The following is a 24,785-nucleotide window of genomic DNA, read 5'->3' on the forward strand; positions in this document are numbered from 1 at the left end:
GCATTCTTGGGATCAAGACTCAAGTAGTGCATCCTGGTGGCTGACCCAGTGAGGGGGCTGCTGGTGTGGGACCAGAATTGATCAGAGCCAGCTGAGTTAGGGCCATCGCAATGCCTCTCGGGAGAGGGACCACGTAAGGGGAGGCTTCACCCCAGCCAAGGTTTACTGATATTGGAAGAATGGTGGAGAATCCTCACATTAGCATTTTGCCTTCCAAGTCATCACTTTAGGTCCAGCAATTTGCAGATCTAGCAGCCCTCATAATGTGCTGGATGCTCCTCCAGTGGCTTAAAAATTTAGTGGATAGACAAGGCACGCAGTGACACAGTTTTCATACGAGTATAACCAGGGGTTCAGTGGGAAGTAATCAGTCCCCTGCACTTGTACATGTGTGCACACATGCACGCATCTTCACACACATGCACAAATGTGTGCACATACTTACGTACTTTTCAGCTCTAAGCAGAGTTGAAATTCTGTACTCACTGTTAGGACTTGCTAGTTAAGGAACCCCTTCGGAAGTCAGTGTCTTCCTGGGATTGGGGCAATACTTCACATTCTGTGGCTGAGTCTGCCCCCCAGTCTGGCCTGGTATAGAAACTCCAGAAACGCAATACCTCTCCTAAAGATAAAAGATTTGCCACTATTAAAGATATATGTATAGGCTTTCAGGAACTCACCCTGGGCTCTGACAGAGGGACAGTGGCTTGAGAGGCACCAGAGACACGTAGGAAGAGACTGAGTTGGGTGACTTCAGGGTAAAAGATAGAAAGATAGCCACCATCGTCCTGTGTTGAGCTCTCCTCCTGTCGGGCTGCCGGTGGGCAACATCTTTTCTCTGTTGAGCCCTCCCCGTACATGTCCAAACCTGAATCTGCATTAGCCTGGTGAACTCCACTCACTCTGCCCTAGCGACTACCTGGGACCCTGCCCCACTCAACTAATGCATCGCCTGAGGCTCTTTCAGCAATGGGCAGTCTGCGTTGGCCCATGCAGCAGTCTTTCTTCGACAACTCTAGGGGGTCCATGGGTCCCAGGTGGGCAACGGCTGACCACAGTGTGCTCTATGCCTTTTGGTGAGTGGTCCCAGGCTCAGCACTAGCACTAGAACTGAATCTGCATTAACCCTGGGCTGGTCACAGGCAGTGGCTGACCTTGGCCTGCACCATTTTTCTCCCAAGAGGCCCCAGAACTAACACATGCAGGGGGTGGCTTCAGACCACAACGGAGCACCACTTGATTAGCTCCGAAAAAGACACATCCAAAGGATGATCTCAGCAGGCACCAGAACCCACTGGGGAAAATTTCATTCCATAAAGTCAGCCTCCACACAGCAGCTCCTACACTGTGGTCATGGCCAATCCTCACAGGCAGTCAGACCAAGGGTCAGTCCCACCCTTGGATGTGCCAACAGCAATCAAGGCTCAGCTAGAACAGTAGGTCACACACAACCCACACAAGGAATACTCCTGGAGCACCCAGCTCAGCGCCACTGGGCCCCACAAAACATTTGCTACATAAGGCCATTCTACCAAGACTGGGAGATGCAGCAGATCTACCTAATACATAGAAACAAACACAAGTAGGGAGCCAAAATGAGGAGACAAAGAAACATGTCCCAAATGAAAGAACAGGAGAAAACTCCAGAAAAACTAAACAAAATGGAGGCAAACAATCTACCAGATACAGAGTTCAAAACACTGCTTTATATGGATGCTCAAGGAATTTAGTGAGAACTTCAACAAAGGGATAGTAAGCATAAAAAATAACGTAGAAACCATAAAAATGAAAAAGTCAGAAATGAAGAATACACTAGAAGGAATCAACAGCAGATTAGCTGAAGGAGGGCTGAGTGAAAATGGAGAAGGGATTAAGAAGTATATATTGGTAGTCACAAAATAGTCATAGGGGTATAAAGTTAACATAAGGAATATAGTCAGTAATATTGATATAACTATGTATGATGTCAGATAGGTACTAGATTTATGGAGGAGTTTACTTTGTAAGTTATACAAATGTCAAACCACTGTTTTGTACACCTGAAACTAATATAATATTATATGCCAACTGTAATTGAAACATAAAAAAATTATTTTAAAAAATGGATTGGTCAGTATTTGCAAATCAGTTAACGTGATACACCATATAAACAAAATCATATGATCATATCAATAGATGTAGGAAAAGTGTTTGACAAAGTCCAGCATCTATTTATAAGAACTCTCAGTAAAGTGGGAATAAAGGGAACATACCTCAATAAAATAAGAGTCATATATGACAAACCCACAGCTTACATGTGTACTTAATGATAAAAAACTAAGCATTTTCATTAAAATCAGGAACAAGACAAAGATGTCCACTTTCACCACTCTAACTCAACATTGTATTGGAAGTCCTAGCCACAGAGATCAGACAAGAAACAGATATGCAAGGCATCCAGATTAGAAAGGAAGAAGTAAAACTGTCATTATTTGCAGATGACATGATACTATATATAGGGAACTCTAAAGATTCCACCAAAAAAACTGTTAGAACTGACAAATGAATTGTGACAAATATAAAGTAGCAAGATACAAAATTAATATTCAGAAATCAGTTGCATTTTTATGCAACAATAATAAACTATCAGAAAGAGATAGTAAGAAAACAATGCCATTTACAATTGCATTAAAAAAATACCTAGGTGTAAATTTAACCAGGGATGTAAAAGATCTGTAACTCGGAAAATTATAACACATTGAAGAAAGCAACTGAAGAAGATACAAATAAATGGAAGAATATACTGTGATCATAGATAGGAAGAATAAACTTCATTAAACTGTCCATGCTACCCAAAGCAATCTGTAGATTCAATACAATCTCTATCAAAATACCAATGGCAGTTTTCACAGAACTAGGATAAATACTCCTAAAATTTATATAGAAACACAAAAGACCCCAAATAGCTACAACAATCTTGAAAAAGAAGAACAAACCTGAAATCAAACTATACTACAAGGCTATAATAATCAAAACAGCATGGTACGGTCATAGAAACAGACACATCGACCAATGGAATCCATATGGCCAACTACTCTATGACAAAGGAGGATAGAATATACAATGGAGAAAGACAGTCTATGCAATAAATGATATTGAGAAAATGACATATACATGCAAAAAAAAAGATGAAACTAGATCATCTTCTTATACCGTATACAAAAACAAACTAAAAATGGATTAATGACTTACATTTAAGACCCAAAGTCATAAAACTCCTAGAAGAAAATATAGGCAGTAAACATGCTGACATTCATCTTCATAATATTTTTTCAGACATATCTCCTTGGGCAAGGGAAACAAAAGAAAAATAAACAAATCGAACTACATCAAACTAAAACGTTTTTTCACAGCAAAAGAAACCATGAACAAAATGAAAAACAACCTACTGAATGGGAGAAGATATCTGCCTATGATACATTCAGTAAGGGGTTAATATCCAAAATTGGAAAGAACTCATACAGCTCAGCACCAAAAAAACCCCCAGATAATCCAATCAAAAAATAGGCAGAGGACCTGAGTAGACATTTCTCCAAAGAGAATATACAGATGGCCAATAGACATATGAAAAGATGTTCAACATTTCTAATCATCAGAGAAATGCAAATTAAAACTACAATGAGCTATCACCTCACACCTGTCAGAATGTTCATCATCAATAAATCAACAAACAACAAGAGTTGGTGAGGATGTGGAGAAATGCAGCCCTTGTGTATTCTTTGTGGTAGTGGTATTACAACTGGTGCAGCCACTGTAAAAAACAGTATGGAGGTTTCTCAAAAAATTAGAAATAGAACTACTGTATGACCCAGTAATTCCACTTCTGGGTATTTATCTGAAGAAAACGAAAATACTAATTCAAAAAGATATATGTAATTTTACGTTTATTGCAGCATTATTTACAATAGCCATAATATAGAAATAACCTAAGTGTTCACTGATAGATGAATGGTTAAAGAAGAGGTGGTAAATATATACAATGGAACGAAATCTTATCATTTGTGACAACATGAATGGACCTAGGAGGTATTATACTAAGTGAAATGAGTCAGAGAAAGGCAAAAACCATATGATCTCACTTATATGTGGAACAATATAAGTGAACAAACAAAACAGAAACAGACTCATAGATATAGAGAGCAAACTGATGGTTGCTAGATGGGAGGGGTTTTGGGTAGGTAGGTGGAAAAAAAAAGCATAAACATGTTAATTCTGAAAACGGTTTCTAAACAATATTTTGAACAGCAGGAGTTTTGTTAGAATAATTTAAATAGTGCCTTGCTTGTAGTATTTCTTTAATAAAGACCTATTGAGAAGCAGTGTGGGGAGGTAGAATGGATGTAGGATTCATAATCATAGAAACCTGAGTTCAAACCCCAGCTCTGCCATCTCATATTTATGTGAATTTGAGTTCAGGTTTCTCATCTGGCATTCACGTCCAGCATGCCACTATGATAGTGGCAATAATAATGATGGGATATTTGTCGGAGATTAAATGTATAACCTCCCCCAGAAGATTCTTGAAGATTACAGCATTGTTATTGGGGGCCTAAGTTCCAAGGACAAATTCACTTTGACGTACATTTGTTTAGTATCTACCTACCAGGTACCATGCCAGACAAACAGAAGTGACTTGGGCTCCTCTCACAAAGCTCCAATATTTTCAGGGTGATGGATAGCTATAGATCAATTAGTACAACAATACTGAAAATAATTATAAAATATATTTAAGTGCATTGGTTGGAGATGGGAGTAGATGGGAGAAACAGTTCTTTTTGGATGGAGAGAGAAGAGAAGAATATGTCAGTCAAGATCTTGATTGCAGCCATAGAAACCAGCTCTGGCTGTCATAAGCAAAGAGAGAAATCAATGGAGGGATGCTGGGATCCCCTGGTGAATGTGAGGCTAGAGGGCCAGGCTTAGGGAATGGCCTAGAAGCAAGGAAACCTCATGTGGGCCTAGGTTCTATAGGCGGTTGGGTCTTTATTACACTGTTGTTCCTGGTGCTATCACTGTGGTCTCCATTAGTCTCTCCATTCTGTGTCATTTACTCCGCACCCAGATTCATGGGATGGTGACTGTCAGAGGCCCTGCTGTGTGCTCACCCCTGATGAGTCCAGGGCAGGGTGAATGCGCATATCTGCTCCTATCTAAAAATAGGACAGTGCCTTTTATTGCCCGCTCTGCCTAAGACTCCAAAGAGGGATTTTAGAGGGTTCTGAAGGAAGGGTTGATTGGGGCCTGGACAGCCAAAGAACAACAGAGCATGTGGGTGGGCCCTTTAAGAATCTGCCAAGGTGGCAGGCAGGGCATTTCTGGCAAAGAACAACAGAAGCCAAAAGCAAATGCCATGGAAACTGGTGTGTCTGTGGAAGAGGGAGAGTTTCAGTATGGAATGGGTAGTATTTTCTAGGTGGGTGAGACTAGGTCTAAGAAAAGTATTACTTCAGTATCTCATATCTGTTATCCCCAGAGGTAGCACAAGCAAGGATTATCAATGGACCCACAGAATTGGAGCAGACCTCTGAGTGGTTCCTCAAAGGCCATCAGGATGACCAATGTCATCTTCTGCAACTTTGCCCCTGGAGCTGACCTGGAGCCCAATAAGTCCCTCGCTATGTCCAGGGTAGCTGTTCCATGTTCTCGATGTCATCATTTTAGCCCAGGTCAAATGGTGCTGGCAGTGGAGGTAGGGCAGTGCTGCACAGAGCCAATTTCTCTGGTGTGAAGTGTGGCCGACCTGCCTGCTGACACAGCTACAGGCTCAGGGCGTGACCTGGGCCCAGGCCACTTGCTCTCTGGTAGTTGGGGTATGCTTCTCTGACTCCTTCACCTCATGGCATTCTGCAACACACCTAACCCATTAGCACACCTGACCCTCTGGTTTGAGGTTCACATCAGGTCAGGGAAGGATTGTTGTGGAAGCCTTTGGGCATGCGAGAGCCCCTCACTCACCCTCAGCTGGTTCTGTTCTTCTTGTGTAGATCAGCCTTGTTCTCTGCTAGGAGCCAAGTTCAGTCACACATCACGTTTAAGCAGTGTCTCTGAACTCTTAATGTTTGTAGCCACAGTGAGAAGCATCAGGTAGCTGAGTGGAATCCTGGCTCCTTTCTCCCTACCCTTCTCTGTCTTTTCAGCCTGCAGATTTTGATACAAGTAAGCTTGCTTTGCCCCATCCTCCTTATTTCAAGTGGCATGTTTTCACCCTGCCCTGAAAGAGAGCCCCTGCCTCATAGGCAAGAATTGTATTCTCCATCATTACTTTTTAAAATGTGTTCAGCTAGGAAATTGCATATTTTTCCTCTGTAAAGGTTTCTCCTTGCTGCCTTTGTGTAGCATACAGCTGTCATAACCACAGTTGATATTTTGTGTGCCTGCGCTTGCAAGTGCACACTGCAGGAAGATAGATAATCAGGCCATTCTCTTGGGCAACAGCCTTCCAGTTCGGCTTTTATGAACTGGATTTAAAAAATAAGTAAATCAGATCATATCACTCTCCTGCTTAAAACTCTCCAGTGGTTTCCCATTGCTCATAGAAGGCTATGTACACTCCTTGGTGGGGCCTGCCAGGGCCTGCACGGATGGCCTCTGCCTGGCTTTCTTGCCATCTCTCCTGTCTCTCCCTTTCTACCTCTGTTTGTGTGTTGTTTGTTCTTTTCTCCTTATGCCTTGAAACATGTTTCACTTGTTCTCATGTAAGGGCCTTCACGTTTGTGTCCCCTCTGTTGGGAACTAGTTTCCAAGGATCTTTGTAGGCCTTCCTTCCTGTTATTTAGCTCACAGCTCAGATGTTACTTCCTCAGAGGACCCTTGTGTGGTGACCTATTGTCACTTGGTCCTTACCCAACCTCTCTGGGCTATCACTCTGTGCTCGTAGCCCCTCATCACCATCCAACATCTTTTTCACTCGTTAGTGTTCATCTATTCATCTCATTTATCGCAGTACTTCTCGCTCCATGAATGTCCACGTGGGCCTCTTGGACATTTTTGAGACTGACTGAACAAATGAATGAAATAGCAGTAGCAGGGATATTTGTACAGGGAGAGGCAAAGGCTGTAGCAGGGATTGTTCAAGATGTTGAGGGGGAGAAGGCATCTGCAGGATGGGCCCATTGATACCACGCCAGGCACTTTGCTTCAGGGAGTCCTGCTGTCAGTGAAGACAGCTGTGGTAGGCGTGGCCACTGGAATCAACTTCCTCTCCACAGGTAGCAGCTTTCATCCACACTGGATTAATGACCCATTTTCCAGTTTTTCAGATGGAAGTCAAAATAATTTTTGCGTAAAATTACAGTTTTGTAAATGCTGGTGACTGATTCAATTAAAAACCAAACCAAACCCAAACGAGACCCAAACGAATAGGCCAAATAAAATAGGATCATGTAGTTCATGGGCCACTAGCTTGACTTTCCTTCTTTCCTGACTCATTTTTTCATCCATTCAGCAAATGCTTCGTGACCCTGTATCTGAATTCAGAGTTTCAGATATGAGATGAATGTTCCCTGTCTTCAGGGGTTCATGGTCCGTGGCATGGATGGATAAGCAGTTTAGTACAATGCTGAATGATAGGACTGTGACAGAGAAGGGTGCCTGGCCGGCCTGCTTCTCCACAGGAAATGGGGCTGTCACTTGGGACTTTCCATGCAGGAGGTCCCATGTGATTCATTATTGCTCTTTGCTAATCTGGGGTTCTTCCTACTCACACCCTCTCCGCCACCCTACCAGTAATGGGAATTGGGCACCCAAGTGGTTATGTTTAATTTCCAACTCTTATCATTCCTGTGCCCTAGAACTCAATTAGAAACTGCAGAGTAGCAATATCCTGGCTTGTTAAGATGATCTTGCTTGGAAAATTATACCAGGTAGGACTTCATTACTCTGGGAGATGAGGTCTGTTACTTTAAATTTTTAGCTCAACCATGTACTGATTGTGTGCCTCTGGGTGGCTTAATAACTCTGTGCCTCATTTTTCTTGCCTTTTAAGTGGGTTTAATACTAGTTCTCTGCCCCACTGGGTTGTTGTGTAAATTAAAGGAGAGCTTAGGTGATTATTTATTAACTGTTAATAAATGGTCGCTGCCGCTTTTATTGACTTGTCCTTGATTGTTTCACGAGACTGTGCTGATCTTTGTTTTTGTTTTAACCAAGATTATACTTTTTGCCCAGTATAAAATAGGTGTTGCCTGGAGAAGGGAAGGCTATGGAGGGCATAGTACTTATTGGATCAAATGTGTCAGAGTTAACAAGCATCGAGCATTTTCCATTGTCTCCTTCCTGTGGTCTTTTTCTTTTCATACTTGGGCTATGTGGGGATAGCCGGCTTTGGTTGCCTCGGAGGCCATCTGTCCTATGATCCTTCCATTCTCTCATCCTCTGAACATGGGCACTGTGTCCACATTGCAGTTGGGGGTCTCAGAACTGCAGCCTGTGGTTGGAGACTGGGAAGGAACCAGCGTGAGCAGACACAAGCCTTCAGAATGAGACCATTTTCATACAGCTTTCCCTGGTAGTAAAAGGAAATGGGGGCTGCAGAGAGAGCCTAGAATATTTCAGCAGATGGTCTTGTAATACAATGTTTTTTCAAAATTTCTGCGTGGCATCAGTGACTCTTAGAAAATGTGCATTGAGTAATGAAGAATAAAAATGTGGCTTTGAGCACTCCCTCTCCACTGACACATTGCTGACTTGCCCTCTTTTTCCTGGCACAGTAGGTGGTTTTAGAAAGTTAGGAAGGTAATCCTAGAGAAGTGGTCTCTAAGGAGCTGGGACTTAGTTCTGGGGTCAACAGTGCCCACAGAGCTCTGACCCTCCCTACTCTTCTCTTGGGCTCTGGCCTGGACAAGACCCATATAATAGCCAATGAAGGCATGACTGCAGTTCTGCATTCCTGTGATAAGCTACAACCCACCTCCTGAACTGCACTGACTCCATAGAACACTGTGTACCTGTCTAAGCTGGGCAAGGCAGGACTGGATTCCTTGGTGCAAATTTCTCCTTCAGATCCAGAGTAAACATACCCAGGCACTCCTAGGACCCCTCCCTTGGGGCAACATAGCAGCAAACGCTTGTGGCAACGCTGTAAGGAAACCTGGGTTCAGAAAAACCAAGCATCCAGTGTCTTGTGGCAAATAATAGAGTCAGGATCTGAATTCAAGCTCTTAGCCGTCACAGTGTACTGTGTCCTTAAAGATTACCATGCCTCTTCCCCCCAAATCAACTTCCCAATGACGTCATTCATTTTCTTCTTTGAGAAAATATTTTCTTTGTTGCACTGGGGATAAGGCAGCAAACACAATCACACCCCTGACCTCCAGGAACTTACAGACTAGGCCTTACAGGCTGATAAACAGACCAGCAAATACGCAATTTGTCATTTTAGAATGTATCTCTGTATACACACAAGTTCGTACACAGTGTAAGCTGGCATCTGGCAATGCTTGGCAGTTCATGTGAGCATATCCATGTGCTAAATACTGTATTAGCTGTGTGAATATATGTAACTATGTATAGATGACATATATAAATACACGGTGCACAATTTCATCTGTCTTCACAATCTAGGTGGATGTAGTTTACCATTTTCAGGCTAGCAACCTGGGGGCGTCATTGTGATGCCTTGCCTCCCCCCTTGAATTTAATCAGGAGGTCCTCTCCTGTGGAACCCTCTTTCCCACCCGTGCCAGCCTCTGTTTCAGGTCCTTGCCATCTTCTGTAACCTAAAATAAAATTGTCAGTATTATTTCAGTATAATTCGTTTCCATTGTAATCCTCTGTATTTTTAACATCTTTTTTGATATATAATTCGTATACCATAAAATCACCCATTTAAAGTGTACAGTTCAGTGGGTTTTAGTATATTCACTGTGTTGTGCAACCATCACCACAATCTGAGCTTAGAACATTTCCTCATGCTAAAAAGGAACCTGGTACCCCTGAGTAGTCAGTCCGCATTCTCCCCTCTCCCATAATCTGCTTTTTAATCTCTGTGGATGTGCCTATTCTGGATAGTTTATATAAGTGGAATTATATATGGCCCTTTGTGTCTGGCTTCTTTTAATTTAGCATAATGTTTTCAAGGTTTTTGTCCATATTGTGGCATCTATCAGTACTTCAATCATTTTTATGTCTGAATATATTCCATTGTGTAGGTATATCACTTTTTTTTTGTCCAGATGGACATTTAGGGGCTGGATATAGGGGAAGATGGGGAATGAACCAATGGGCACAGAGTTTCTTTTTGGGGTGTTGAAGATGTTCTGGAGCTAGATGGTGGTAATGGTTGCACAACTTAGTGAATATACTGAAAACCACTGAACTGTCGATTTTAGAAGGATATGTTTTATGGTATGTGAGTTGTATTTCAATGGAAAAATCCAATAGCATTTTTTGAAAAAGACATCTGTGACAGTTGCTGTAGATAGACATATTAAGGAGGGGAACATATAGGTGCGATGAAGGAAAGTGCTATGTAAGAGAGAAGTTGGCATATAGCATCTCAAAGCATCTTGGTATCAGTTCAAAGAGAGATTATCTCAGATCATCTCAGAGTTATATTTGTCTTTGAGATTTGCCTTTTTACCTTAAAAATCTGTCCGTTATGTTTGTGGATAGGTTTATTTTCTTTTCTGGTTGAATGTTTAATAATAACACTTTTGTTATTATCGCAATCATTCTTGGCTGCCATTTATTTTTTAAAAACTACAGTGTACCAGATACTGTGTTTAATGCTTTATGTGCATAATCTCATTTAACTTCACTACAACCTCATGAAATATAGGAGGTATTAATCTCCTCATTGTACAGATAACGAATCTGAGGCTTATAGAAGTCCTGACTGGAACAAGGTCACTAGGGAAATGACAGATCTAGTATTCAAATCTAGTTTTTTTTTTTTTTCTAACTCCAAAGCCTGTTCACTTAAACCACTGACTCTATCATCTTTTAAAATTAGGGTACATTATCATTAATTTAAAGGAAGGGCTGTGTGGAACATAATTTAGATCCATCACGGATCTTGCAGAGTCTTTGAGATGTCATTATAACCATCATTTATCTTTCTATAGGCATGATCTAGTAGTGCCTTGTTACTCAAAGTAACGTTACCTAGGAACTTGTTAGAAATGTGTAATCTTAGGCCCATCCCAGGCCTATAATTCAGAATCTGTATTTTATCAAAAGCCCAGGTAATTCAAATGTGTTTTAAACATTTGAGAAGCACTGTTATAATACATGATTTTAGAGGCATCCAGTTGGATGATCAGCCAGTGATTTTACATTATTAAAACACAGTTCCGGATGGGATGATGTGGTCCCAAAATGTTGTAAGGTTGGTGAACTGGGAGTCAGGAAACCTGTGTTCATAGCCCTACATCTGCGTGACCTGGAGCAAGTCACTTAATCTGAATCTAATTTTATTCGTTCATGAAATAAGTAATCTTTTTGTTTGTCTCAACTCTTAAAAATAAAGCACTTGAGGCCATTAACTTATCTCTCAGATACCTTATTAGCTATGTCACATATCTTTTTTAATGTAGAAGTTTCATTCTCCTAATTTTGAAATTTCTGTTTTTATTTCCTGTTAGCCTGAGAGTTATTTAGGAAGGCTTATTACCAAACCCATTTTTAATCATCGTTTTCATTATTGATTTGTAACTTAACTGTATTTTCATCAGAGATATTTTCTATATGCTATTGATACATTGAAATTTATTTTTGTGAGTATATCCTAAAAAAAGTAATCGATTTTTGCGAATGTTCCACTCAACTCTAAAAAGGAATGTAAATATTTTGGCACTAGATATTTTAGAAATATATTTATTAGATCAATCTTGTCAGTTTTATTATTCAAATCTTCTAAATCCTTACTAACTTTTTCTCTGCAATCTTAGGGGAAACACATTCAATATTTCACCAATAAGTGCGAATATCTGTAGTGTGAGTTTTCTGTGCATAGTCTTCATCAAGTTGAGGGAATTTCCTTCTGTTACTGGTTTACTGGAATTTTTTTTTTTTTTATAAATGGGTGTTATATTTTGTCAAATGTTTTTCCTTCATCTATTTGAAATGATCATATGATTTTCCTTCTTTTATTTTGTAATGTGGTGAGTATATTGATTGATAAGTTATATGTTGAAGCAACCTTGAACTCCTGGCATAAACCCCAATTGATCCTGTGGTGTTATCTTTTTACTGGTTGATGGAATTGATTTGCTGATTTTTTTGTTAAGGAGTTTTACATCTTTATTTATTTATTTTTTTGAGTGATATAGTTTTGTACGTTTCTTTTGCTGTAATGCCCTTGTCATATTTGTTATTATAATGGCCTCACAAAACAAGTTGGAAAGTGTTCCCTCTGCTTGCTGAGTTTGCTTAGAAATGGTATAATTTTTTCCTTAGATGTTTAATAGAATTAATCAGTGAAGCCATCTGGGCGTCAAAATTCTTTGGGATAAGGGTTTTTTTATTATTGTTCATTTGGTTTGTTTTGTAAATCAAGATTGGAAAATTATGTATTTTAAAAGTTATCACAAGTATACAGTTTGTATATTTCTATTATAGCATTCATCACATTGTATTTATTGGTTATTTAGTTAGTTAAACATCTTAGATCTGTGGGTTTATTATACTTTTTAACATATACAGAAATATTTCATTCATGATTTTTCAAATATTCAAATATTTTTCCACTACCATCCCCCTTCCCCAGGAATCTAGTTATATATATGTTACCAGTCGATATTGAAATTGTTCCACAGGTCACTGAAGAAACATCCTTTCATTTACGTTTTCATCCTTTTATTTCAAATTTTTACTTTCAGATCTCAAAATTCTATTTGATTCTTTTTAGTAGTTATCATTTATCTCATCATATTCACATTTTCCTTTAAACCTTGAACATATTTATAATAACTGTTTTAAAGTTTTTTTCTCATTCCATTATCTCTGTCATTTCCAAGTCTCTTTAAGAACGAATTATCCTCCTGGTTAGGAGTCATGGATTATGGATTAGTAATATGTTTAATTTCTAAATGAGGATTTTCTAGATGTTTTACAGTTATTAATTTCTAATTTAATACCTTTGTGGTCATGGAAGATACTTACTTAATTTCATCTGTTTAAATTTCTTATAGCCCAGGATATGGCCTGCTTTCATGACTGTTCCATAGTCACTTAGGAAGAATGTGTATTCTGCAGTTGTTAGATAGAGTGTTCTGTAAATGTCAGTTAGGTCATATTGGTTGATGATATCTTCTGTATTCTTGATTTTCTTTTTGGTCTAGTTATTCAGTCCATATTTTGAGAGTGAGATGTTAACGTTTTCAACTAAGATTATGAATTTGTTTATATTCTTTTTATTTGTCAAATTTGCCTTATGTATTTGCAAGATTTGTTATTAGGTGCATATACACTTAGAATTATTATTTCTTACTGAATAATGTTCTCTTTTTATGATTACAAACTGACCCTCTTTATATCTGGTAATTTTTTTGAATTCGCTTTTATCTGATATTAATATATCCACACCAGCTTTCTTGTACTTAGTGTTCACATAATATATCTTTTTTCTTTCTTTTTCTAAAACCTGTTTGTGTCTTCATATTTAAAATAGATTTCATATCAATAACATACAGTTAGGGTTTTGCCTTTTTATTGAGGCTTATGGTAGGCAGAATAATGACCCCCCAAAGATACCTAGTTTCTAATCCCCAGAATATGTGAATATGTTCTTTTACATAGCAAAAGGGACTTTGCCGATGTAACTAAGTTAAGGATATATAATGGAGATATCCTGTATTATCCAGGTGGGACCAATGGAATCTCAAGTGTCCTTATCAGGGAAAGAGGGAGATGGGAATATCAGAGAAGGAAAGGTGATGAGGTAGCTGAGGTCCAGGTGATGTGGAACCATGAGCCAAGAAACGCAGGCAGCCTCTGGAAGCTGAAAAAGGCAAGGAAATAGATTCTTCTCTAGAGCATCCAGAAGGATTCAGCCCTGTTAATATCATAATCTTAGACAAATAAGATCTATTTAAGACTTCTGTCCTCTACAACTGTAAGAGACTAAATTTGTATTATTTAAGCCACTAAATTTTGGTAATTTCTTATAACAGCAATAGGAAACTAACACAAGGGGTTGTCTATTTATGTTTAATGTTGTTATTGATATGTTTGCATTTAAATCTACCATCTTGATACTTAATTTCTGTTCCAGCTATTCTTTTGTTCCTCTGTTGCTACTTTCTTGCAGGTTTTTTGGAGGAAGAGGGTAGAGATAAATCAATATATTTTAGAATTCTATTTTATCTTCTCTATTGACTTTTTATTTGTGTCTTTTCTGTTAGGTTTTTAGTGGTTGCTCTAGAAATTGCTTTTTAAAAAAAACTTACAACAGTATATGTTCCAAAAATATTTCGTGGCTTCAGGAATTATTTAAGAACTTTACAAAAGCATCCTGCTTGAGATTTTTCTGAGCTTCTCGGATCTGTTATTTGTTGTCTTTAATTAATTTTGGGAAATTCTTATCCTTTATCTCTTCGTTTTTTTTTTTTTTGCCCTATTTTTCTCTCCTTCTAGGACTCCTATTAAATGTATGCTATATCACTCGATATTGTTCTATGGATTTTGTGCGCCCCGTTCTATTTTATTTTTCACGCTTTGTCTCTCTGTGTTTCAATTAGAATAATTTCTAATAACTTGTTTTCAAGTTGATTCTTTCCTGTGCTCTGTATGGTCTGCTAATAAATCGACGATTTAATGTCATACCATGCTAGAAATTTATTTTTAGTGTTTCTGTTTGGTTCTATTTTATAGTTTTGGGTGGTGTCAGTGAAAATGGTGAAGTAACGATCTCTGAAAAGCCTCTGTTCCATAAAGGCAATGAAAATGCTAAGAATCTATTTTTTTCAGAACTCTGAAAATTAACCAAGGCATGTAGGAATATTTGTTCAAGAAAAATGGGTGAATCTCAGTAAGGACTATGAGCTTCGTAGCATCTTAAACTGTCTTATCCCCATCCTCTTCTCCCCAGTAACCTAGAAAACCAACAGTCACAATCACTGTAAAAACCAGCAGCCTGGCAACCACTGTACAGGGCAGAAAAGGACTGGAGTCATTCATGGCCCCATTTTTAGAGAGTTGTCAGTTTTTTTCCTATCTACTGGTTCTCTGGGAGACCCCACTTCCAAGGCTGTCCTTATTTGACTTGACTCATTGCCCAGTGGAAACAATCTTTTCCCGGGGGTCATTTTTTGAAACAATCAGAGGCAATTGTTGAACATCACAACTGCCTGAGGAGGTGGCCAACAGTTTGGGCAAACAATAGAGTAACCCAACAACTTAAAAAGAAAAGCAAGAGAATAATGTCCAGAGGAGGCTTTGAAAAGCTCCAGCATATTCCCAGGAATCTAGAAGTCCATATGTATATGTAGGGCTGTGCACAAGGAGATCTCAAAGAGATCCACACTTAGACACATCATAATCAAACCGTTGAAGGACAAGTCAAAGAGAGAATCCAGAAAGCAGCAAGAGAAAGTAATTCATCATGTAAAAAGGACCCTCAGTAAGATTAATAGCTGATTTCTCTTTGTAAATAATGAAGGCCAGATAGTGTCTATCTCTGCAGAAATTCTCCATCTTTTCACATATGGCGTGTACTCTTTTTTACTAGATTCTTTAACATATTCAGAGTTGTTCTAAAGTCCCTTGGTATTGATTCTAACATCTGAGCCATTGCTACATCTGGTTTTATTGAATAATTTTTTTTTAGCCCAGGTCATTACTTTTTTGTTTTTGTGTGTGTTTTAAAATCTTAGTTTGAAAGCTCAACGTTTTATATAAACAAAACAAAACAGTATACATTGCAGTCTATATTTATGTCCGGTTAAAGGCTTTCTTTTGTTCTGTAAGGCCATTAGCATGGGGGATTGGGCCTTTTGTCAGTGAAACATAGTTGAAGTTTCTTTTTCTTTCTTTTATCCAAAGTGACGATCTTTTTACCTTTAAGGGCAAGATTAATCCATTCATATTTCGTTACTTACTTATTGCTAAATAACAAATTACAAAATTTAGTGGTTTAAAACAATCAACATTTATGATCTCACGGTTTCTGTGAGTCGGGGGTGTGGGCCTGGCTTGGCTGGTGCCTCTGCCTCAAGGTCTCTCACAGGCTGTATTCATGGTGCTGGCTGGCTGCGGTCTCATGAAAGGACTCAGCTCTTGGAGGCCCCACTTCCATGTTCCCTCACATGGCAGAATTTAGTTCCTCACTAGCTTAGTTCCTTACCATGCAGGCATCTCCATCAGTGTGAGGAAGCAAGAGAGCGAAGGAGAGTATGTGAGCAAGACAGAAATCACTATCTTTGGCAATCAGGAAGTGACATCCTATCACTTTTGCTATATTCTATGCATCGGAAGTTAGTCACAAGGTGCAGCCCATACTCAAGGGTAAGGCATCACACAGGGGCATGAGTATCAGGAGGAGGATCACTGGGGCCCATCTTAGAAGCTGCCTACCACATATAACTGGTATATTCCTATAATTTTAATTGATATTTTCTGTTTACATTCTCTCTCTTCTTCTTCCCCTCAGTTTCCTCCAATCTCCCCATCTTCCTCCTTATGCTTACGTCTTACTCCATGCCCTCACCTCATCATCATCTTAATCTTCCCTGCCTTCCCCTTCCTCTAACTTGCCTTCTCTCCAACATTTGTCCTCCTCCTCCTTCCTCTCTTCTCCTTCCCATCTCTTCCTCCTCCACTTCCTCTGCCATCCCTGCCATGTATTCCCCTGAAATAGTGAGTCAAGACTGACAGACTGACAGAGTCCGCTTTCATTCTTTTTATCTTTGTCTTCTGTTGCAACATTCTGGCTGAAATCTCTGTGCTATATTTCAGTTTGCTAATTTCTCTCTTACTGCCCTCAGCATGGAGTTTGTCCTATCCACTTTATTTTTTTATTTTGAAGAAATTTAAATTTGGAACATTTACCTGTTTTCAGGTTTGCTTGTTCCAAGTTCATAATTTCTTCTTTTTTAATCCGAAGTTATTCTTTCATATATCTTTTAAATATATATTTTAAAGATCTTTTATCAATTGGAAATTTGAACGCTGGCCAAATATTTGATGATGTTAAGAAATTAACATCATGCCCTGTATGGGGCTCTTAATTTTTTTTTTTTTTTTTTTTTTTTTTTTTTTTTTGGTGTTCAATGGTGCTATGGTTCTGTTTAGGAAAGTAAAAGTCTATATCTTTTAAACAAATATATTGAAGTGTATACAGATGAAATGATCTGCTGTAAGAAATTTGGGGATAAAGAGCAGGTAGAGAGAATAGGTAAAACAAGATTTCCTTTATAATTCTTGAAGTTTAGTGATGGCTCTCCGAGGTTTTATTATATTATTCTGTCTTGTGTTTAAATTTTTACATAATAAAAAGGTTTTTTTTAAATCCTTGTTTATAATGTCTCATAAAATAAATTTAATCTGGAGTGAACTCATATTCCAGTTACTGATTTTATTGGCAGTCTAAGCATTACATTTGTGCACATATTTGGGATTAATTTGGAGGATCGTTTTGAGTAGAAATTTTGATATTTGCCTTGTTTTGCTTTGCTTTGCTTTGTTTTCTCTCTCATTTTCTTTTTCCCCCGTGCAGTACTTTTGTGGTTGCCTATACCTACACCCACGTGCGGGGCCCAGTGTGATTGTGGCCTTCAGAGGTCCATCTCCGTGGTGGTCTTGCTGGTGCTGTGGAGCTGAGACCTGAGCCAGCGTGCTGGTTCCTTTGTTAGGGCTATAGCTATGGCCTCTGGGCTGAACCTAGGTTCAGGTAAACTGAAAATCGTATATGGGGGTCCTGAGGATTTTTTTTATATACGCTTATTCCGGGGGAGCCCTAGGCTCTGAGTGGCAAACCTGGTGCCAGTCCCCTGCCTCTATGGAGCAGGGTTTGTTCTGGCTGCCTCTGCTGGCTTCAGCCCACCTACTGCTTTGCATTTCAATTCTGTTGGATATTTTATCTTGTTTTTGAGCCTGGCCATGTCTTTTTGGTCTTGTGTTCTTATTTTTTATCTGCCCTTGCTATGTGTTTGGAGCACAGTAGATGCATCAAAGTGTGAACTCACTGTGCTCTCTTGACTGGAAGAAGTCCTTGACTAAATCACTAAAGCTCCCTTTCAATTCCCCATTCAAAGACTAATCCTCTGAGTAGATCTTCACAGCGGTGATATTTTACCTTTGTATTGGAGACAACATACTTTATTCAGTATTTTTTTCCCCAGAAGACTGTTTTGGAAATCATTTTAGAGAAAATGGCAACCTGCTACCCCACAAGTTATTCTGTCTGTGGTCTCTCCAGCACATATACCTCTCTGAAATTATCTGATTTATCTGCTCACACATTTGTCTCTCCCACTGGGATCTAAGCTCCATGGGAGCAGAAACTTTCTCTGTTCTCTTTTGTGTCCACAGCCTCTTTAGGATAGTGTCTGTCACATGGTAGACACTCAATAATGTTCTGATAATTACTGAATCAGTCCCTGAGACCTGGCTGTGCCTCCCTGATTTCGTGGTCATGCTGAGGGTCTTGCTGCATGGCCTCTTGTGAGTACAGGGAAGCAGATATCGGACTTTAGCACCTGTGTAGAGTGACCAGTACTGTCTGATGCCCACCTTCATTCATAAAAATCGAATCATCGAGTGCCTTCTCTGGGCCAGGCATTGACATCCAGGTGTTTGTATCTCATTCGTTTTCTACAGCCCTTTCTCACGTCACCTCTGGTCCATTGTCAGTCATTGGATTTCATTATAAATCTCAGAGATGAACAGAGTAGATAGGTGGTGCTGATTAGTGGATGGAGTGAAGGGAGTGAGCTAGTCACCTTGCCAGCTTGCTGTGGTAGAGGTCAAGGCTTGGGGCTGTGCCAGAGTCAGGCAAAGCCCTTCCTCTCATAAAGCTTCCATTCTAGTGGACAAGACAAACTCATAGTTCTTGAAATAGTTTATCATTTTCTTACTTGATAATAGCTTAGTTGTGTGGCAAATTGATGTAACTACAGAAGGAGGCCTTCAGTATCCTCAATATACCTTCTCCTGTGTGAACAGTCTGTGGCCTGAGGAAGCTGCAGTGATTGGAGAGCTTTGCCCAGAGCTTTAGCTCTGCATCCCATTCCCGACATAGGCATCCATGCTGTCATAAGCCCAGGAACCATGGGCTGAGCATTCCTGGAGCCTCTGCCCGGAGGAAGCATCTGCCCCACTGGCTCCTAGTGAATGGCCACGGAAATGCTTCACAACAGTTTTACTCTCACATGTTATCTTCCTGCTTGGCTGAGACTGTTGGCTAGAAAACGGCAGGTCTGGGGCCCTGGGAGATATTCCGGCTTCATTTCATCAGACCAGCTTCTCCGATTGCACCTTGGATGATTAATGGTTAAGTTCCGGCTGCTGAGGGTCCAGCACAGATTAGCCATGCTGCATTCCTGGGACATGCCTCAGCATCATACTTTGAAAAATCCTGTGAGAAATCCCCAGCATTCAGTCTCGCCGTTTGTCTTTAGCTTTTTTGAAGTGTTGGCATTCCACAGGCATTCCAGAAGTCTTCTTGGCATTTTTAGATATTCTACAGCCACCTTGGGAGCCAAGTTACTACTCTTTTCTCCATTCTACAGGTAAAGAGAAAATACGTGAGAAAAGGTTAGCAGCTTGCTCAAGCTTATATAAGCCACTCAGTGGTTGAGCTGGCATTAGAACTCAACTCTCAGGTGGTCAGCTTGTTGCCAAGCCCTTGCTGGCCGGGTGTTTTCCTGGTAGCAGCATTGTCCTCTAAACTAGCAGTCCCCAACCTTTTTGGCACCAGGGACTGGTGCTCCTACGAGAATCTAATGCCTCCTGAGCTGAGATGGAGCTGAGGTGATGGTGCTAGCGCTGGGGAGTGGCTGCAAATACAGATGAAGCTTTGCTCGCTCACCCGCTGCTCACCCTCTGCTGTGCGACCTGGTTCCTAATAGGCCACGGACCAGTACCAGTACCGGTCCATGGCCCAGGGGTTGTAGACTTCTGCTCTAAACCCAAGCCTTTACTCAGGCACTGTTGTGTGGCCAGCTCCTCATTATCAGCCCTCTACCTCCCACCTCGTCTCCCCGACTAGGGCCTCAGAAGGGTTTCATGCCAAGGAAATGAGTTTATAAAAATATTGATTCTTGTTCTACCTGGTGTTTTTGAGCAGTTCAAAACCACGTGTTGATACCATAGTGTGGTTTAAAGGAAGAAGCCCAAAACTCAGAGTCATACTGACTTAGGTTCATGGCCCGCCTCAGACATTGACTAGATTTGCGCTGTTGGGGTCATGAGAATTAAGTGATACAAGGAGCGTAAAATGGTCACTGAGCACAGTTGGTCCTTAGCAGAGGGCAGACGGTGAGCAGATGGCATTATTTCTCCTATAAGCACCAAGCTGGTTTTCCAGAGTTCTTAGCCCTGCTTTGCTGTGATGCAGGTGTCCCATTGTGGTGACCTGCAGTGACCATGCTCCTTTCTGTGGGGTTTCCTTTAACCTCTACATAGTCCTGTGGGGCACTTCAGTTCCCGGTTATATATTATACCTGAGTAAGTTGGAACTCAGCGGAGTTAGGAAACTATTTGTGGTTACCCAGCTAGTTAAGGATGGGGGGTGGGGTGGGTTTAGCCCTGGTCTGTTGGTTCCATGTTGCCTGTTCTGGTTAGCCAAGCCACTCAGCCTAACTGTGATGGTGAGAGAAAGTCCTCGACTGTGTGTGCCAACATTTCTTTTCTTTCCCCATCGTGTGGATAAGGAAGCTGTAGGATTCTGGGGTTCTGATACTGCTCACCTTTCAGTTCCCTGACCCCTGAGGCAAGGAGTTTGCCTCACCAGAAGAAGTGCATTTGGGAGTCCCTACCTTTTACAGCTCAGAGTGTGAGTCAGTGGTGTGGTTTGGTGCCAGGTGTGAGGACTCTGTGGCCAGAGAACAGTTCTGGCCCTTCTGGACTGTGTGGCCTCAAGGCAGAGTGCAGCTCCCAGGCCGGACCCTGTGTCTGCTGAGATCCAAGCCCCAGCTCTTCCCTTGTAGCTCTGAGCTTTGGGATGATCATTTAGCCCCTCTGTTTCTTTATCTATAATGGGAAATCATAAGCCTACCTCCATTTTAGAGAAATTATAAGGATCAAATGAAAGAATCATTTCATTTGGGAACCGCTTGGACCAGTACTTGGCATAAGTAAGCATTCAATAAATGTTAGTGCTTGTTATTTGTGAAATGGTTCTAGCAATTACTTACCTAGAAGGCTTGTGGTGAAAATTAAACACAAGATATGTAAGCGATCTGGCATAGCATTGATTTTCAATTCATTATCGCTATTCTCATTAATAGTATTGCTGTGAGCAGAAATCATCGTGGGTTTCTCCCTGCAGCCCCAGCCCAGCCCTGCTGCTGCTGGTAACGTGGGTTTGTTCTCTTCCAACTAGGCCAGGGAGCTGGAGAACCAAGAGGCAGAGCTGAGACACCATGACGCTTTCTATAAGGAGCAACTAGGGCGCATTGAGAAGAAGGTAAGGCTGAGGCTTGGCTGCCTTTTTGAAGACCAAGTCCTAAAGGCACCATTGAGAAAGGAGCCCACAAGCCCCAATGCGCATTCACCTTTCTGCATTCCGCAGCGAGCACCACGTCCCCAACCTTTCAACAAGTTGCAGTCGTAGAGATAATTGGTTTTTAATTGGCCTGCTTTTTGTTGAATGAGGCTGGCTGTTATAGTTCGTTTTAAGAAAAAAATCATTTCACCACAGGTGATGCCTGAGACCCAGTATACCTTCCTCATTTTAGTTAAGCTGCATTGGATAAAAATAATAATAACTTGAAGTCTTGCTATACAAATATATTAAAGTTGTATTATTGATTTTCTCCTGGGAGCCAGGGAGATCAAAGTGCACCATAGCTACACACACTACTTTTCTAAGGATAAGCCTTTGAAATGAATGAGATTCAAAGACACATTATTTTTCCTTTTTTTAAGCCTAGAACAATTCTTGAAAATTCATTTGGTAACTTGCTTACTTTGAGGGGGGCAGGTAGTTAATTTGTTGATCATGACAGATTTTTCATAGAAACGGCTTACAACGTGGGAAGGGATGGTTGGGAGGGTAAAAAAAATTGTTTTCCCTCCTGCCTGAGACAGCATGCCAAACAACCCGAGCCATCAGCTTATTGCAGGCAAATCTTCGAGAATCGTTTGTCACAGTTTGGAGCTTTGAAATCGACAGTTTGCTTGAGGGGCTTGATTTTCATACGGGTATTCTCCTGTGGCATGCCACGCTGGAGCCTGGCAGAAACATGGATTTCTGCGTTTCCAGGAAGTGGGGACAGGAGGGACACCCCTACCTGTCTACCCTCTTTGGGGTATTTAGGGGACAGCCAGAACAGAGTGCTGATGGTGACAGCCCGTGATCCCAAGGATTGTCAGGGTACTCTGAACTGCCTACAGAGGTGGCCCTTAATAAGCAGATATTTCCCAGAATAGCCTCCTTGTCCAGGTTTGACTGTAGCTGTAATGACAGGGATTGTGATTTGAGATCCTGGAAAAGGGTAAAAAAAAATTCCACCAGCCATAGCTCTAATTATCACAGTTGCCCGGACATATGTTCATAAGCACAGATTTTTTTTCTTCTGTGTGCAGTTTTGCGGTCTCCTGCTGTGCTCCTCTTGCATTTTCTTCTCTGGGTTTGGCTCCTAGAAGCATGCGTGCATGTGTCTGTTTGGGGTGGAAGGGAAGTAGCCTCACAGCATTTTCCCTCCTCTAAAATCTGTTTTCCCTTTGTCACTCTTCTCTCATCTCTACTCTAGTTCTCCTTAAAACCAGTTCTCTGCTTTGCTGTAGAAGACATTCTCCTGGACAAGCCTTTCTTTCTCATCTGTTTTTCCCCACTCGTAAAGTGAGGTCCAAACTACTTATATATGCAGACGTATCCTTTTTTTTAAATGAGATTTTCCTACATGCTTGAGAACAGTTTTTGAATGCTTCCAGAAGGAGGTGCAGAAACATGATCTCCTTTCTGACTTTTACACTCTAGCATTTTGCTGGTGATCATCCAAAGATGGAAAGTACCTCCAGCATCCCAGGAACTAGAGATTGATGAAGAAGATGGAGGGTGCAGGGGAACTGGAGGAAGGGAAGCAAAGAGGCATAGTCGAGGGCTTAATTGTATCAGTTCTGAAAAAAGTTTTCCATTTTCTCTGTGGATAATTTTATTCTTGTAGTGACTGGGAGAATAGAAACATAGCATTCAACAATCTCTTTTATTAGCCGTTGCTTTTATATAATTCTGCTTTCATTTGTTGAATACTCTCAGACCTTGACATTTCAGCTTCTGTACACATAGCTTCAGGGGCCTTCCAATTATCAAGCTGCTTTCCTTTTTTTTTTTTTTTCCATTTCCTTTTAAGTTTAGGGATTGACGATGGAAACCTATTCAGGGAAAACTGCTGAATCCTCGACCACCTGAAATAGGTGGGTGTTCAGTTATGGGTGAGAGGAGATTGAGATGGGGGAAGCAGAGGTCTGGGCTCTTGGAGGTGCCTTGATGTGTCCACAGGCCTCTCAGCTGGATCCCTGCTGCCCTTCTGCCTATGGGATACTGGCCCGGAGTGCCAGCCCATTGTGCTTGGCAGGTGGGGAAAGCCTGCACAGAATCCAGACTCATTTCCAAGGGGGAGGAGACTTCTTGACCCTTTCGTACTGCAGTATTTATTCCCTAGATGATTATTCTTGAGTGCGGAAATCATATTTTGTGGGGCTCCTGTGCTTTGTAATCTTTCTGAGTAATTGTTCCTCACGCCCACACTGCAAGATCTAAGTGAGGAGTGTTTTCTCTTTCACCACAGAGAGCAGTGAGCTGCTGGAGATACAGGGGTCTTGTGAGGGTTTTACGGTGCTTGGAAGTACACCCCAAATGTGGTGTTCACACACAAACTGTGAAGCAGAAAGCAGCACAGGTTACCAGTGGACCTTGGCCCACATGCGGTTCTGTACCATCACAGTCTACGCCCACTACAGCTCCTCACATCTCAATTTCTTCATCTGTAAAGTGGAGATGCTCATGCCTTCTTTGTGGAGTTAATGGGGATAGTAGATGAGGTAACATTACAAACGTGTTCACGTATGCTAGGTGCCCCTGTGAGTGCCGGCTCTACTCTCGAGCGTATGGTGGTATTGGGGGTTCTGTTTCAAGTTATAGCGCTTCAGGTTTGGATTTAACGGATAAAGTGTAAGCGTGCACGCACGTGTATACACGTGCCAAGATGGAACTTATCTTCAAGGATGGCCCACTCCCCAGGACAGGCCATTCTCAGATGACGGCAGTGGCACCCATTTGTATACAGGGGTAGAAGAGGCCTCCGTGAAAGGTAGTGTGGGGACCATGTGCTGCTCATAACTGGATGCTTCTCTCATACCTGAGAGTGTTCAAGAACAAGGCCATTTTCGTTTCCGCATGGCGGGCATACAGCCCAGGAGGGGGAAGCTCTCTACTACCTGCGAATCTCTTACTATCTTTACTGGCCTCCCAGAGGCTTTGCTCAGCTGCCACTCTGTGATTTCTTGTAGGAAACAAAAGAACTAGGAGTGAGCTCCACTCATACACACCTGGATTCAGCTATCATGGGGCTAAGGGTGACTTGTGCCCCTTCAGAACCAGCACGTTCATTGTCTTCTGGCAGAAGCCTTGGTGCCGAGTGGCT

At 41.1% G+C, this 24,785-nt stretch overlaps 1 protein-coding gene across 1 annotated transcript in view; it reads left to right on the forward strand.

The window, feature by feature from the left end:
- Positions 1-24,785, forward strand: part of PLXNA1 (plexin A1) — a 304,322-nt gene that overhangs the window by 100,359 nt on the left and 179,178 nt on the right. The window contains 1 exon segment of the mRNA XM_039843598.1: positions 21,521-21,604. Coding sequence (XP_039699532.1) covers positions 21,521-21,604 — 84 coding nt within the window.

The sequence above is a fragment of the Pteropus medius genome, unplaced genomic scaffold (genome assembly GCF_902729225.1).
Source record: "Pteropus medius unplaced genomic scaffold, Ma_sr-lr_union100, whole genome shotgun sequence".
Taxonomy (NCBI): domain Eukaryota; kingdom Metazoa; phylum Chordata; class Mammalia; order Chiroptera; family Pteropodidae; genus Pteropus; species Pteropus medius.